General features: G+C 35.3%; 1 protein-coding gene across 4 annotated transcripts; it reads left to right on the top strand.

Annotated features, from left to right (window-relative positions):
* Window positions 1-7,362: 7,362 nt before the first annotated feature.
* LOC113293580 (ankyrin repeat and protein kinase domain-containing protein 1-like) lies at window positions 7,363-14,566 on the top strand. Of its 4 annotated transcripts, none has more exons than XM_026542180.1 (12): window positions 7,363-7,492; window positions 7,671-7,715; window positions 7,815-7,880; window positions 7,979-8,152; window positions 8,659-8,799; window positions 10,097-10,236; window positions 10,543-10,629; window positions 11,372-11,497; window positions 11,761-11,916; window positions 13,452-13,622; window positions 13,708-13,787; window positions 14,366-14,566. In XM_026542180.1, exons 1-12 carry the CDS (start codon window positions 7,477-7,479, stop codon window positions 14,406-14,408), a joined length of 1,245 nt encoding a protein of 414 aa, XP_026397965.1. In that variant the 5' UTR covers window positions 7,363-7,476; the 3' UTR covers window positions 14,409-14,566. The 4 variants fall into 4 exon arrangements, 2 of the variants coding, with proteins under 2 accessions (XP_026397965.1, XP_026397964.1); XM_026542179.1 differs by having other exon boundaries at window positions 10,085-10,236; XR_003332374.1 differs by lacking the exons at window positions 13,708-13,787; window positions 14,366-14,566 and adding an exon at window positions 12,817-12,914 and having other exon boundaries at window positions 10,085-10,236; window positions 13,452-13,589.
* Window positions 14,567-15,099: the final 533 nt, after the last annotated feature.

Raw genomic sequence — 15,099 nt, 5'->3', positions numbered from 1 at the left:
AATTGTACTCAATACGATAGAAACAACAAGATCATATCACGCAACTACAAAGAAAATAGTTGGGTTTGGCATCACAATCCCAATGAAGTCTTCAAGTCGTTAACCTACAGGGTCTCGGTAGAGACCTAAGGTTAAAGGAGAATTGACTCTAGCTTATACAACTAGTATCACACAAGAGGTGTGGGGATTAGGTTTCCCAGTTGCTAGATTTCTCCTTTACATAGTTTTCAAATCAGGGTTTTCAATCAATGCTACCTTGTTAAAAAAGCATTCAATATTCACCGTTAGATGAAAACCTGATTAGATTCAAGCTAATATCTTTCAACCGTTAGATCGAGTCTTAGCTTGTTATACACTAATGAAATGCACGTCCATTTAGGTTTGTGTAACCGTACCCAAACATGTACACATAGTTGGTTCAATAGTAGTTAACCAATGGTTAGCAATATGAGCACTTTCATATCAACCTTATTCATCTTCACCACAACTTGTTCAAATGACTCAAATGAAGTAGTTAGAAAATAACCCACCGTTATGCGTACTTGAGATTAGTTAGAGAGTTGTTCAATTGCTTAAAACTCATAGAAGTATATAAAACACAATCGAAACAAAAACGATTTTGCTCGAATCGATTCATGAACATTATAGCCACCGTTTGCAAATATGCATTCTTATATATGTCTTAGTTCATGAATAAACCGTTTTTAGAAAATAACCCACTCAAGTACGCATACCGGTACGCATACTTAAGTACCCGGATTGAGTTCGTTTTCAGTTCACAAACTCCAGCAGAAATTCACGGGATGTGAACTTCGGCAGTACGCGTACGGGTATGCGGACTTAGCTTCCGGACATCCTGAACCAGTAAATTACGCATACTTTTGTTCAAGGATTTTAGACTTACACAAGTATGAGTTCACATACAATGTTTATATCCATTCAAGGTTATATATTCTAAACTCTCATTTCAATCATTGAAACATTCTTAGAGGATGTTAAATAGAGGTTATTCACACACTATTTTTCATCAAAGCGATTTTCAAGATATTGAAATAATCAATCATGACTTTCGTCACTTGTAAAGATGAACTTGGCCAAAGCGAAAGCTTACCAATACATATTTCGAGAAATAGATAAGCGAGATAAACTCGGCTCGAAATAACAAATGTGTATAATCGAAGTCTATATAGCAATACGACTTTTGTCTCAAGATAGGAGATAGAGTATATAGACTTTTGAGTGATAGATAAGTTGAAGTCTCCACATACCTTTTAGTCGATGAAGTTCCACCAGTTCCTTGAGTAGTTCTTCGTCTTTGCATGATGAACATCGCGGAGTCTAGAGCTCAACTACACTTTCTATCCTAGTCCGAGACTTAGCTATAAGTAGACTAGAAATCAAGACTTATAGTTTTGGCAACTAAACTTGACAAATAAGCTTGAGATAACAACGCTTGCGAATTCGACCCAGCAGTGCTCTAACAGAGAAAAAGATGACTATCTTAGAAAAATCTCTCGCCATATTAGCTCAGAAGACTACAAAATTTCAGTAGCGGTTGAACAAACTTTACAAGTTAATAGTTGGATACATGCTAGCACTCATATTATTTCCAATTTAAAGACCAAGTTTAGTTAGAAAAATGAGTCTTTCATGAAATATTTTTAACTGGTGAGAAATCATCAAACCATGTGAATTCAATAACAACCCTTAAGAACGGTAAAACGATAGATAATAAGGTATATGTGCCTGATATTCGACATATTATAGTTCCACCTTCTACTTCACAATAGGATCCAGCAGTTGAAGAGATCAGAAAGTCTCCAAGGATTCTCATGCAGTCCCTGGTAAGACCGGTTTTGTGCCCGGAGCCCCGTATCCACAGTTGTTAGTTCCAACAAATAAGAAAATCGACTTTCAACGAATTAATGGAAATGTTCAATCCTTTAGACAAAAACAAACCCTAAGTATAAAGACCCTGGATGCCCATCCATATCTTGTGTGATCGATGGTTACTTAGTTGAGAAGGTATTGCTTTACTTATGAGCTAGTGTTAACTTACTTCCATATCATGTGTACAACCAGTTAGGTCTTCGTAAAGTTAAACCGACCAAGACGACGCCTCAATTAGTAGATAGGTCTTCCAAAGTCCCTCGTAGTGTCATAAAGGATGTTTTTATTGAGGTTGGTAAATTTATTTATCCATTGAATTTTGTGTTCTTAGATACCCAACTTGTTCATGACTAAAACGCTCAAATACCAGTTATTTTAGGTCGCTCATTTTTAGCCACATCTAATGTTGTCATCAATTGTAGAAAAAGACTTAATAAATATCCTTTGGTAATATGACCTTCAAAATAAATATCTTTGATGTTACTTGACAACCTTATGATATTGACGATTTAGAAGAAGTGAATATGATTAACACTTCGGTTCAACATCATTGGCACGATAATTCATTTGGTGATTCCTAGATGAATTTTATGATAGCTATAGTACTCACGCCTTTTTATTAAAAATAAAAGGGTGCGAGCCAATTCATTTGGATTAATAAAATAAAATAAATAAATAGATGCAGCGCAATATGGTGCATAAAACTTAGTTAAATTTGCTTGAGAAACTAAGTTTCCCCTTCGTGTGAGCCTGCTCGTAGGGTGTACAACTACTAATATTACTGTTTGTGCTCAAACTTGCGGCAAAAAGGACACATACAAAAGATGTGTGCTGAATTTGAGTTGGAAAGGGGGTATTTCAGACTTTTTGCCTCCTAGATAAGCTTCTTCTACTGAATTCATTGAAATTCAGATATTTCTTTTCAATTTTAATCTCTCTCCCTTCGTACAGCAAAAAGAAAATCAATTTTATCACAAAATTAGGAATTTGAAACTTGGTTTATATCGTTTGCTTGTCTAATTCAAGTTCGTTGCTTTGGATTCGTGTATTGCACAAAAGGTAGGGGATTTCTTCCTCTTTCACTTTGTTTCTTATTAAATCTTGTTTTTAATCTTTATAATTTGGTCATGTTTATGATTGAAATTGATTGGGTTTGCTCGGAATTTGATGGGGATTGGCTTTGATTTGGTTTCAAATCTAATGGTTCTTTGATTTCATGATTCCAACTTGCCATAATTTTATTCCAACTCCATGATTAATTTAACCTGAATATGAAGTTATTATTTCATCAATTTGTTAAATTGGGTATTTGTTATTCATCTTGTTATCTTGGATCATCAATTTATCTTTGAAACAATCTCATGAACTTGTTGGTAAACTGAAATTATGAAACCCCTATAGCTGTACTGTTTTGTCATGATTTTTTCATATAAATACGTACTTCAACATCTTCTCCTGTTATTTTTATGTTTAAGAGGACTCTCTTAGATTTCTAACAACACCAAGTTTGCCAAATTCCGTTGAATGATGAATTTTGTGCGAATTTTTGATTGCAGACTACTAAAACTGAAATTTCTGAAGAACTTGCACATTTGTCCTATTTTGTTGGGGATGTTTAAACATAGATATGTACCTCATTACCTTTGTTTACCATTGTTATGTCAAAGTGGGGTTTCTCAACTTTCAAAAGAGACCAAATTTACTGACTTCCGTTGTGTGATGAATTTTACACGAATTTTGGATTGCAAACTGTCAAAACTGTAATTTCTGAAGAACTTGGTTACTGTCCTGTTTATTTGAGACTTTTTGAATAAGCTACATACCTGATTTCTTTCGGTTATGATTTTATGTCAATATAAGGTTTATTAGATTTCTAATGATACCAAATTCACTGAATTTCAATGTGTAATGAGTTTTGCACAATTTTTTGAATGTAGACTTCCGAAACTACAGTCTCTAAAAAGCTTAAATGTTGTCCTGTTTTGTTAAAGTATTTTGATACAACTAAAACATCCATTAAATTTTCTTATATTTTTGTGTAAAATATTGTCTTTTATTCTTTTAAATGAGCCGAGAAACACTCAGTTAATTGATTAATGAAGTCTATAATTTTTTTTGAAAAACAACTACGCAAGCTGAAATTTATGTTGTTGTTTTGTACATGGACAAACTCTTGATTTGGTGTACTGGATATTTCAAAGTTAATGCCCAGAACTTTAATTTGATACTTTCTTGTACTTATAATTTTGTTTCAGTGCAAGGTAAGTTGAGGTGTGTTGTTTACCATGGTTTATGAATCTACAGTTGTGATGCTACGAGTGTTACTCATATTTAACGTTGTTTTTAGCGTATCCATCGATTGTATTGAGCACTTCCTTTGTTTGAATTCTACTGTTGAGATTGTCGGGCCCTATAGGGGCAATCCATACTAATGGTGACCAATGGAAGATCGTCCGGGACGATAGGGTGGTTTTCTGATAAACCTCGACAACTAGTTGAACCTCTCAGTAGAATATTTTAATTTGTTTATGCATAAGATGAATTTTATTGTGTATTGCTTTATAAAGTCTTCGACACTTTGTTAAATGTGTGCTCAACAACTTTGTGCAATGTTTATGCTTTAATCTATTCAATAACTCATTTTAATCCTTACTTGGGCATTGCTTGCTTTTACGCATTCCTCTACTGGGCTGTGGCTCACCCATTTTGTTTTGTTTTCCACAGAGTATGAGAGCGGCTTCAGGCAGTAAGCTTGTGAAGGCTTGGTGCGTAGAGCTTTTGGGGTACAAAGTGAGTATGCTCACTTTGTTTTCGTGTATATACTCATGTGTAATCTGGTTTGATTTTGAAAAATAAAAAGACACGAAACTATCGTTTCTTGCTATTTTTGTTCTGAAAAAGGAAGTATTATGACTTTATAGGAGTGTTGGAAACTTGTCAAATTATTGTACAATTACATATTAATCTTTTTCTCACTCCTTTTGGGTTACCGGGCTAATGTAAATGAAACGTTTTCTTGGTACTGTTTAACAATATAGTAATAGCCTTATTTTCTTATTGAGTGTGAGAAATGTTCAAACATTTTGATGTTAGATCTTGTTTATCCTATAGTGTGTTTGTGATAGTCCGTCACGTGTTAACTTATTCATGTGAATGGATATCTTTTTGGCAAGTTAAGGAAAAATATATATCATACTCTTGTTTCAACTGTTTTCATCCCACATGGCAGTTCGTAGTTTTGGAACTTGCCGATTGACTTAACTCCACAGTCAATCGGAAGAGAAAAAAATTCTGGACTGTCACAATAGCATTCTCTTAACTCAGATGTGTGACCAGGATCTAGAAGAAGCTCTCAAGTATTTTTCAAACTCTAAGGACCCTGAAATTCAATAAATACTTTTAGGTTTATCTGAGAGTAATGATTACCCTAAGTTTGGGGGTATTGATAATTCTTATGATCATCAAGTATCCTTACTTGAAGTCTGTAACTTGGGACTTTAGCTTTGTGCTTCTTAGGTATTACTTGGGTCTCTCAGACTCCATAATCCGATCCTCCCGATACTGTTTGGGAGAAAATCCAACTATTAGAAACCCATCATTCGATTGAATTTGTTTATGGGGACACTCATATGGAGACTAAATGGACACCCCAAATACACCAAGTTGTATTAATAGAAACCTTAGATGAGGTTATGCTTCATATGTTCAGTATTCTGATCCAGTGCAGTTGTTTTATATTTGTGTCAGCTATACATTTGTTTATGATGACTCGCAGTCATTTTTTTGGTATTTGATGTCTGCCTGCAGACTTTAAACTTAGCACTTGACGGAAGGTAACCCATGCTCATTCTATTCAGTGATATCTTTCTTTTTTCCTTCCCTTCAACTGGTAATAGTTTCTCCTTGTTAGTGTTTTTAATAATTTGTCTTCAGAACATTGAGGATAATATAAGATTTAAGTTTGAGGGTAAGGGAGAAACTTTTAGTGGATTTATGAAATTCCAAAATCGAGAAACTAGTGAAAATTCAGGATGACACTAACCAATCTAAGTAGATGGAAACAAACCTCTTGGCTGTAGGAAATGGCGTGCGCAGCTAAATGGTCTACTCATAAAAGGGCGCCTAACTCAGTGTTAGAATAACATGATAGTCGTCACCATTTCTCGAAGTTTGGCTTGACCATATCACTTTCTGTTTTTATTTTTGTAAATTTATGTGTTTCACTAACTGATAAGCCCTAGTTTTACCTTGTTGTCGTCGATGGGATGTAGTATAACGATTGAGATCATGCCTCATTATTTGCATTTTTTTTTATTGTTTACCAGAAAAAAAAAAAAAGAAAAAAAAATCGACGATGAGGCTTTTATAGTTTATATATACCAACTAAGTCGATATTAGGAGTAGAACTAGGAAAGTGAGAGCGAATTTGGGAAGCACCGTTCACCTTAGTCAACACGCACACACTTCCATCTTCTAATTATTCATATAGTTGAACTTAATTTGTTAGATTCTGAGTATCGTGGGTGAACGCTTATCTGAGTAGAGTTTTGAATTCTTATATATGAATTTTGGTATACTACTTGCAAACTCGTGTATATCAAATGGATTCACACAGGATAATGATTCCCATAGCCAATGAATAAGTAGGCCGCTATATATAGAGATTGTTTAGTGTCAATTCTCAATTTTTCACAAATATTGATTTTGGAGTAAAGGTTTTGCGGATAGTGATTCACCCTGTTGCACCCCTGTGGGGTAAGATCCATATTACAAAAAGCCAATCATATGAATAGATTTGTGACTAAACGTGGCACTCAAGAAGATCGAACAATCAAAACAACTGAGACCGCTAGAGTTAAATAAGATATGCCCAAAATGTTCACAGGCACTCTCACATATTTTCCATTTTTTTTTTAATTTCCCGTCAATTGACTCGTCCGACTTATCTAAATCTAACTCAGCTGCATCTGAATCTAATGTACTACATCCGACTCAAATATGATAAGATAGTAAAGTTATACATGAAATTTATTCTAGTCAAATATGCCCCATAAATACAAAATGATATCCAACCCAAATATCTCCGATCTGATGTACGATGAGTCAGGCCTCAAGTTAGATATTAGGAGAAAAAAAAGATTTAGCATCTGGCTTGGCGCTAGGTACATGTCGAGTCCCGTCGAGTACTTCAGATCCTGAGTTCCAAGCAACCACAGTGTTCATGCCATGACGTTTCCTCGTTTAGCCATTTGGACTCGATGTTGCCTTCAAACGTGGGTCAACAAATACAGAAGCTAATAGGCCTGTAGCGAACCATTTAGAACCCATGCTCCAAATGGTGGGGGTGAGATTTAACTACCTCCGCTTACTTTTGGGTCGACAAATACGTAAACTTTTCACCTAACCGTTTCGTACACTGACATTTCTTGGCGCGTCTTCGTTTTTCTCAATCTTTTTCATAAATGCAGAAAATGAAAAAGAAAAGCACATTTATAATTTCCCCTTTTCCTAAATAAATCTCTCTTCACTCTTTTAAGTTCCCCCTTTCACACAGACTGCAACAATCTCTACTCTTGAAACCCTAAAATGGAGAGCAACCAAAGTTCGTTTTTCTTTCTCTCTGTAAAACCCTAGCTAGCTAGTTTCTCTAGTCCTGATTTTGAATCTCCTTCTGGATTTTTACATTTTTGTTTTCTTTTTTCTGTAAAACCCTAGCTAGCTAGTTTCTGATTTTGAGTCTCTTTCAGGTTTTTTAACGTTTTGGTTTACTGATTTTGCAGCTCCACAAAAACAACGATACATCGTTGCCAGCTCTTATGCTCCATGTCTGTATTCTTCTTTCTCAAAACCCTTAAAATTTCTCCTTGCATTTTTTGTCTCCTATTTTTATTTTTATTTTGATTTTGAGTTTGACTTGTTTGCAGCCCGAAGATCAGCTTATTTTGATCTTCTGAATTCTGCTTACACGGGGAATCTAGATCAGTTCAAGAGTAAGCTCAAATATACATAGTTTGATTGTTTATGAATTTTTTCCCCCTTTTTCTGATTATGTAAGATATTTGTATTTCGTTTTTTTGGTTATTTTCAGTGATAGCTTCAAGGTACGATTGCAAAGGGGATGGATTAGCAATAACGATCGAACGTCTTAAGGATAAACTTGGAAGAGGATCTCTTATTTTTGCTGCTGCTGGAGGAAGTGTTAATGTCTGTAGATACTTGCTTGAAGAGTTGAATCTTGAGGTTGATGTGAAAGATAACCATGGTATATCTTTCTTTTCAATGATTTAGTTCTTACTTTGGTTTCTTTTTTTCAGATTCAGTTTCTATGTAACTTAGAACTTGTTTTCTCAGAAATTAAACTCCTAGAGAGCAGATTTCACTATTAAGAATTGTCCATTTATTGCTTCATATTCATGGATTTCGTTGTTGATTAGGAAAAAAAATGTTTGGTAATTCTGCTAACTTTTAAGTCTCTTATCGTAAATTTTCTTCTTGTTTATTTTATCGTTTTGGGGTTGATGAGCTCACCATTCACTGATATTCACTTTTTGATTCGCGGTGGCCTTCTTCAGAAGGATGTCACAGAACTAGAATGCTTTGCGTATAATGCCTGAACAGACATAGTATAGGGGATGGAAATGGAACTAGAATGGATTGTTTGATCAATTAGATGTTGATATTTTTCCCACTATATATCCTTGTAATCATAAGGGGAAACCTCTTTAGCTGAAATAAAAATTTATCTTACAGTTGTTTTTGTTTTTTCAGGGGGAACTCCCTTATGTTATGGAGCTGTGAAAGGTCATTTGAACTCTGTAGAGTTTCTTCTTGAGAAGGGTGCCAATCCTAATGGTTCAGATGACCCAAATAGTACATTTAATGCTCCTTTGCAGTATGCTGTATTGGGAGGTACCTCCCATATCTTTAACCTAGGAACTTATAAAGCTGCCCGTTTCCTGTATATATATGTATGTCTGTGTGCGTGCGTGTGTGAACTTGTTTATATTTTCCACTTAATCTTTAGTAAGTGAAAACAATATGACTCTGTATTTATTAAACTCGATGGTAGTTTCTTATTTAGACACAGCAGTGGCATTAAATGTTGATATGTTCCCTTAATGAGATTTCCTATCTACTTAATAGACATAGTGACGTGCAAAGATTAGATTAGCATGCAAAGAAATCCCATTCCTAGCTTATTGATTTAAGATTCTAAACTTTCCCTGCTAATTCGATTTAGACATTTAGTTTATATAACATTCTAGTTTTAGGAACCTATATGTATCCTGTAGAACCATCGACCAAGGCGTCCTTTCATCTTTCGCTTAGCTAAATCTATGCTTTCAAGAGTTTCAATAGTTGAATTTTTAAGAACATGTAATACTTGAACTGTCTAACTTGCCATCAACCCTAAGGAAATCATTCTTGTAGATAACCCCTTATGACTGTTTCCGCATACAAGTAAATTATCAGACTGATTCTCTCCTGGTAGGAAAAAAATCCGATTCGTATCTTTGCCTTTTTAAGCAAATTTTATGTTGAGACTGTGCTACATACATCATACAAGGCCTGAGCATTTCCTTTAGAAGAGACTCTGTGTAAAGAAAATTTTGTTCCTAATATTGTTTTTTCTTTTTTGGATATATCCCAGTTTGATAATAATATTTTTTTATTTCTGATCTTTTCTGATAGATGTGCGTTATTTTATCCACATTGTTGGGATTTAGCTTTCTTCGCTAAAAATCTCTTGCTGTGAGGCTTTATTTAAGGCTTAGATGGATTTTCTCGTTATCTTTTTATCCTCCATAAGTTCATTTGTTAGGATCTGTTTATGTTGTTTGGAGTTTTCCGGAGCAGTGGAAGATTGAGGCTTACGGCTTACCTCTTGCCACATAGAGGTTGAAACTCTGTACATGGATATTTACTTTAGGAAGAGTTGGATGTATACTTTCCCTACATGGATATTTACTTTAGGAAGAGTTGGATGTATACTTGAATGCAAATATGTTGGGAATCTCCTCGGTGCTCGAACTAACTAGAGCAATGTAGACTTCTTCCATGGAAGTTGGAAGTTTCTACTTCTTTATCACAAAAATAGCATAAAGACGTAGCCTATTTCTTCTATGATATATATATATATATATATTTTTTTTTTGCAATTGGACATACAATGAGGCGTGGATTTCATATGTAGCTTTATTTGCAGGAGATATAAAGATACAGAAGTTGTTACTTTCAAAAGGTGTTCGCATTAATTTTGTGACTGAATCTGGGACTCCCCTATATTATGCTGCTGTTTTTGACCAGCTTGATTCTGTTAAACTTTTGTTGGATCACCATGCAGATGTAAGTTGACCTCATTTCGACTAAATAAAGTAATAAACAGCTAATCTTTGTCAAGTTGTTGATCAACAAAGAAAAATAACAAGGCATTGTAACAATTTTTCAGTTATCTTTTATATAAAGAGAAAGATAAACCTTTCTTGCGTTTTAGAACTTTATGCAACTGTTTAACTTACTTTTGTAAAACTGGCTAGATTATATACTTGAAAACATTAACAGTATTGTGTAGTGCACAACTGATTTGTATTACTATGGGTTTTCCAACTTGGTGGGACTATTCATTAAATCTATGTTTCTTCCTATATGCAGCCTAATGTAGTGGTGCTGGGACTGGTTACACCGCTAATAGCGAGTATTCTTAACGATTCACCGCAAATCACGGATCTTTTACTACAGGTACAAAAAGGTCTCAAGTCTCAACCTTCTGGTGGGACAATGTCTTATTATTTTCTCAGAGGGTTTCTAAGAAATATTTTGCGAGCACAGTAGTAACTATTTATGTATCCACTCACAATGACATTTTGAAGGAATTTACACACTAATTATATCTAGTGGATCTAGATTTCAATTCCTGCTTATATGAACAGACTCATCCCTTCATTTATCTGTTTAACAATTTCTAAGTAGAACCCACTGGTAGTAAATTTTTAAAGTTATATTTTAGTTTGCCTTTGAACATCTCTTTTTTTAGTTTGTGCCATTTTCTTATGTTTGTGTATAGCTCGTTTTCTAGGTCCAAAGATATGTGGACTGCTACACAAGTTGGTGCTGCACAGAATCCCAGAATCGGGAACCCTAAGTACCCCATACCCTGGTTAATCAACCCCAACTAGCATTAATGTGGTTCACATGGATGCAGCGCCCATAATTTACCATTTTACCTTATTGAAAATTACGATGTCAAAAGATGTTTAGCTTGCTGGTCATAGGTGCACATAACTTAGATGTGCTTAAAGTTAATGTGTCTGGTTCATTAAAACTGAAATCCTGAACATAAAGTAAATAAAAGCATAATAATGTGAAAGATAATTTACTCTGGGGCACATGTAGTGCATTGTCTTCCTAAACTTTTATGTAATTTTTCCGCATATCTTGATAGCTAATGAAGTCTTATCTTTCTTTTTTTGCATCTTTCTAGGCTGGCGCTGATCCAAATGCCGAATCAAGTGGAATTGCCCCTCTGCAATATGCAGTAGATTATGGACTAACACAATTTATCGTGCCATTACTAGAGCCTGGTGCTGATCCAAATGCTATGGATAATGTATGGATACTTAGCCTTTTAATTAATTTCTCTCCAGTTCAAACTTCTTCTGAAACCTATCTGTTCTGCCAAAATGCCCTACTTGCATGAAAACCCATATCTTGAGAATGTAAGTAGCATTCTGGTTGGGTGTGTGTGATTAATTTTTCCACCAGAAGTCAAGAGAATTGGCAATACCATTTCAGAGAACTGGTTGACTGGATGTAGGGTATCCTATAATCCAGCTTACATAATCAAACTTCTTTTTTGTTTTTGAAACACAGGAAGGGATGACTGCAGTAGAAATTGCTGCTAAAAGGGGTAAGAGCAATATTGTTGAGATTCTATTTCCTGTGACTTCTTGCATTCCAACATATCCGAGTTGGACCATTGGTGGACTTATGGAGCATGTGCATTCTGAGGCTGCAAGAAAGAAGAAGGTACAGAATCTATCTTACACAATTGATGAGTTGACTTGTATCTGTAATTATTGGGATAACTTAGGGTTGGAATTCCTTCAGTTATTGAGAAAAACGGCGAAATACTCCTGTCTGTTTGCACCTATAGTAATCCTTCACTACCTCGACCTCTATTGGCCACCGGTCTATTGTCCTACCGCTCCGCTCCACCTTATTGGGTCATAAATTTTGTATATGCCATTTCCATCATTTGGCTCTTTCTTCTCCATTTAAAAGATCTACATTATCCATCAAGCGCCAAATTAGTTTATCCACTTCTTAACCTTCTTAGAGCAATACAAAGTCACAGTAATACTGACATACCAACCTGTACAGCTGATTCTAATATACTAAGTAAGGCCAGATGGCTCCGCCCAGCATACAAGTCTAGCTGTTATGTCATTTGCATCTATATCAAATACTACAGGTGCCTGACAGTTATTACATGGATAGCAGCCCCTTATGTTCAGAACTAGAGGTACATTTACAACATTATACAACTCTTAAAACTGCACGCTATGGGATTGCAACATTAATAAGGGCCAAGTTTTCTCAAGAATTTTAGACCACCGTATCTCTTGTAAATTTAAGAAGTAAGGATTGGAGACTTTATAATGACAAGGGAACAACTAAAGGCTTTAGAGCTCATCTGCACTTCTCGGCTTAAATCTTTTGGAAAAAAATCAGCAGCTCAAAAAGAATAAAGAACACTAAAGGAAAGATAACATGTGTCACGTTATGATAAATCAGTGCTATAACTATCTTTTCACATCTTCTACTCTTTGTTGCTATGACCCCCACTTTACATTTTAAATGCCTTGCACTTCCAGTTTGTTTCTGGATTCTTTAACAATACAAAAATCGAACTTTTTTAAACAGAAGAATTCTGAAGATTCTGAGAAAGTTCTTCAAGAAAAATGAAGGGCACAGAAGCTTTTCAGGAAAAGCAGTATTAGTTGGCAGCAATGTGGTACTCAAAGGTATTTAATTGCCCTAAACTTTGAAATCAAATGATCCCTCAATAACATAATGGTAATTGAACGACACTTTCCTGGTGGTACGTAAGAGTACACTTTGATGATAATAAGACAATGATATATAAGTGTAGTGTTTTTTATCAGCTTGCTTTAACCTTCACTTAACCACATGAGAAACTAAGGGATACATCACATTTCCATTGTACGGTAGAATGACTGTATGCTTCCGGAGTAGGCTTACAGCTAAAAGCTACCGCAATTATGATCTTTAAAAAGTTGACTAGTAGTTATTATGGGTTTCTCAACTTCTGGTCATGCATGGTTCTATGGGAAGTTATGAACATATTTATGCCATGGTAAAATCAGTTACATTAGTGTCATATGAATTGCAATATTGAATTGCATTATGAAGTTTCCAGCCAGCCAATTTTTAGTGTTAGATTTTGTTTTAACCGTCCTAGTTTCTTACTGTCTGAACTACTTGTTTAATATTTTACGTTTTCATTCTTATAATCCTACTTTTTGGTGATGGAAATGTAGGCGTTGGAAATTACTCCAACAGATGCAACTCTACTATCCAGTAGGAGTGCATGTTATGCATGTATGCAAGATGGACCTGAAGCATTAAAGGATGCAACTGAGTGCATATCTTTAAGGCCTGATTGGCCAAAGGCACACTACAGGGCAGGCGTTGCGCTCAACATTCTGAAAGTCTGCGTCTTTTCCTCTGATTTGCTTTTTCATAATTTCCTAGACAAATCACATTATAATTTATTTGTTGCATTTTTTATCACAGAGGTATGGTGAAGCAGCAGACGCCTTCTATAAGGGTTTGACGCTGGATCCTGATAGCAAAGAACTTGAAGATGCATTCAGGTTCAGTTTTATAGACCTTTGTTAAGAATTCTATTTCCATGTGTTATAGTTATTAATTATGTCATTTATTCACCATCAAGGCAGACAATTAAAGTGCTTGGATTCCCATTCAAGTTTGGCAACCTATTCGGTTGTCTAAACTATAAAGATCCCTTAATTTTTTCTAGATGTCACTGTTTCTACGTTTTGCCTATTAGAAATGTCTTCTTCCTTTTCCTAAAGAACTTGAATTAGAATAACCACATTTTCAGGAAATGTGATTTACAGAATCATTAGACTTAAGACTCCAAATTTAAAAGGGCTCAAACCTGTACCCAAACTTACATGGCTAGATTATTCGCTGGTTAAACCCAGTTGAAATCATGTGATGGGGTTTTCATGCATGACCCATAGGGACCGTGAGTCAGTCCTCAATGTTGCACATAAACTGTCAAGTGGTGGGAGAAGAAGTGTCAAGAAACTCTTATGATAATTGAATCTAAAGAGAATGTCTCGCTTAGTAACAAGAAACTCTTATGATAATTTCCTGTTTTACGACCTGGCATACTCTGTTAACTTTTTCTTGTCTGTGCTTACAGGGATGCTAATGAAGCTAGATTGAAGTCCGTCCTACCACCATAGGAAGCATAAGAAGATGATGATAGTAAATTGACAATATTATCTTAACTAGAAGGCGTTTTGGTGACCAATCTTTTGTTATAGGCTCCTACTGAAAGGGGTTTCACTTTCCCTAACATGTAAACCGTAGGGTTTTTTTTATTCCACTTGGCGTTTATGTTGATGGAAGGGCTCTTTAAACTTCTTATATTATGTCTATATACTAGTTGGTACCTTACTTCTGACATCCTAGACGTTATCCCCGTTTGCCCCTTTTCATTTGTTTTGATACTCTTGAGTTTTGGAATTGAAGGCTTTTATCCTCAGTGTTGAAACATGTGCTTTTTTTTAATCAGTACTGCAATGCTACGGGAGGATAGCAAGGACAATAGTTCGGAGATTGTAAATAGGTGTCTACCATGTGTTTGTCTGCCAATCAGGAGTTCTAAGTATTAGCTTGTAGGTCGAGTATTAGCCAAACTACATGGTATACTAAATGTCCGAATTGGTTGAACCAGTAGGTTGAGAAGCTAATTATACTTTACAGAAAAGGTTTGGAACCTTAGGCACATGCGTTTTTTAGTTATTAAGCCAATGCAGTGCAACTTTTGGACAATGGATTGTTCAAACCAGAACGGTTGTTAGGTACTGTAAGCTTCATTATTGGAGTTCCGAGTTGAACCCTTTGGATCGCAGGGAGGCATACTTTTCTAAG

Source organism: Papaver somniferum, chromosome 7, assembly GCF_003573695.1.
Source record: "Papaver somniferum cultivar HN1 chromosome 7, ASM357369v1, whole genome shotgun sequence".
Lineage (NCBI taxonomy): Eukaryota > Viridiplantae > Streptophyta > Magnoliopsida > Ranunculales > Papaveraceae > Papaver > Papaver somniferum.
Note: the sequence above shows the minus strand (reverse complement) of the source record. Positions and strands in the feature narration are given on the sequence as shown.

Bases quoted from the DNA above. Each gene is read 5' to 3' on its own strand.
- LOC113293580 (XM_026542179.1), top strand. The intron at 10,237-10,542 runs GTAAGTTGACCT...TCCTATATGCAG, and splicing joins TGTTGGATCACCATGCAGAT to CCTAATGTAGTGGTGCTGGG. The intron at 11,498-11,760 runs GTATGGATACTT...TTTGAAACACAG, and splicing joins ATCCAAATGCTATGGATAAT to GAAGGGATGACTGCAGTAGA.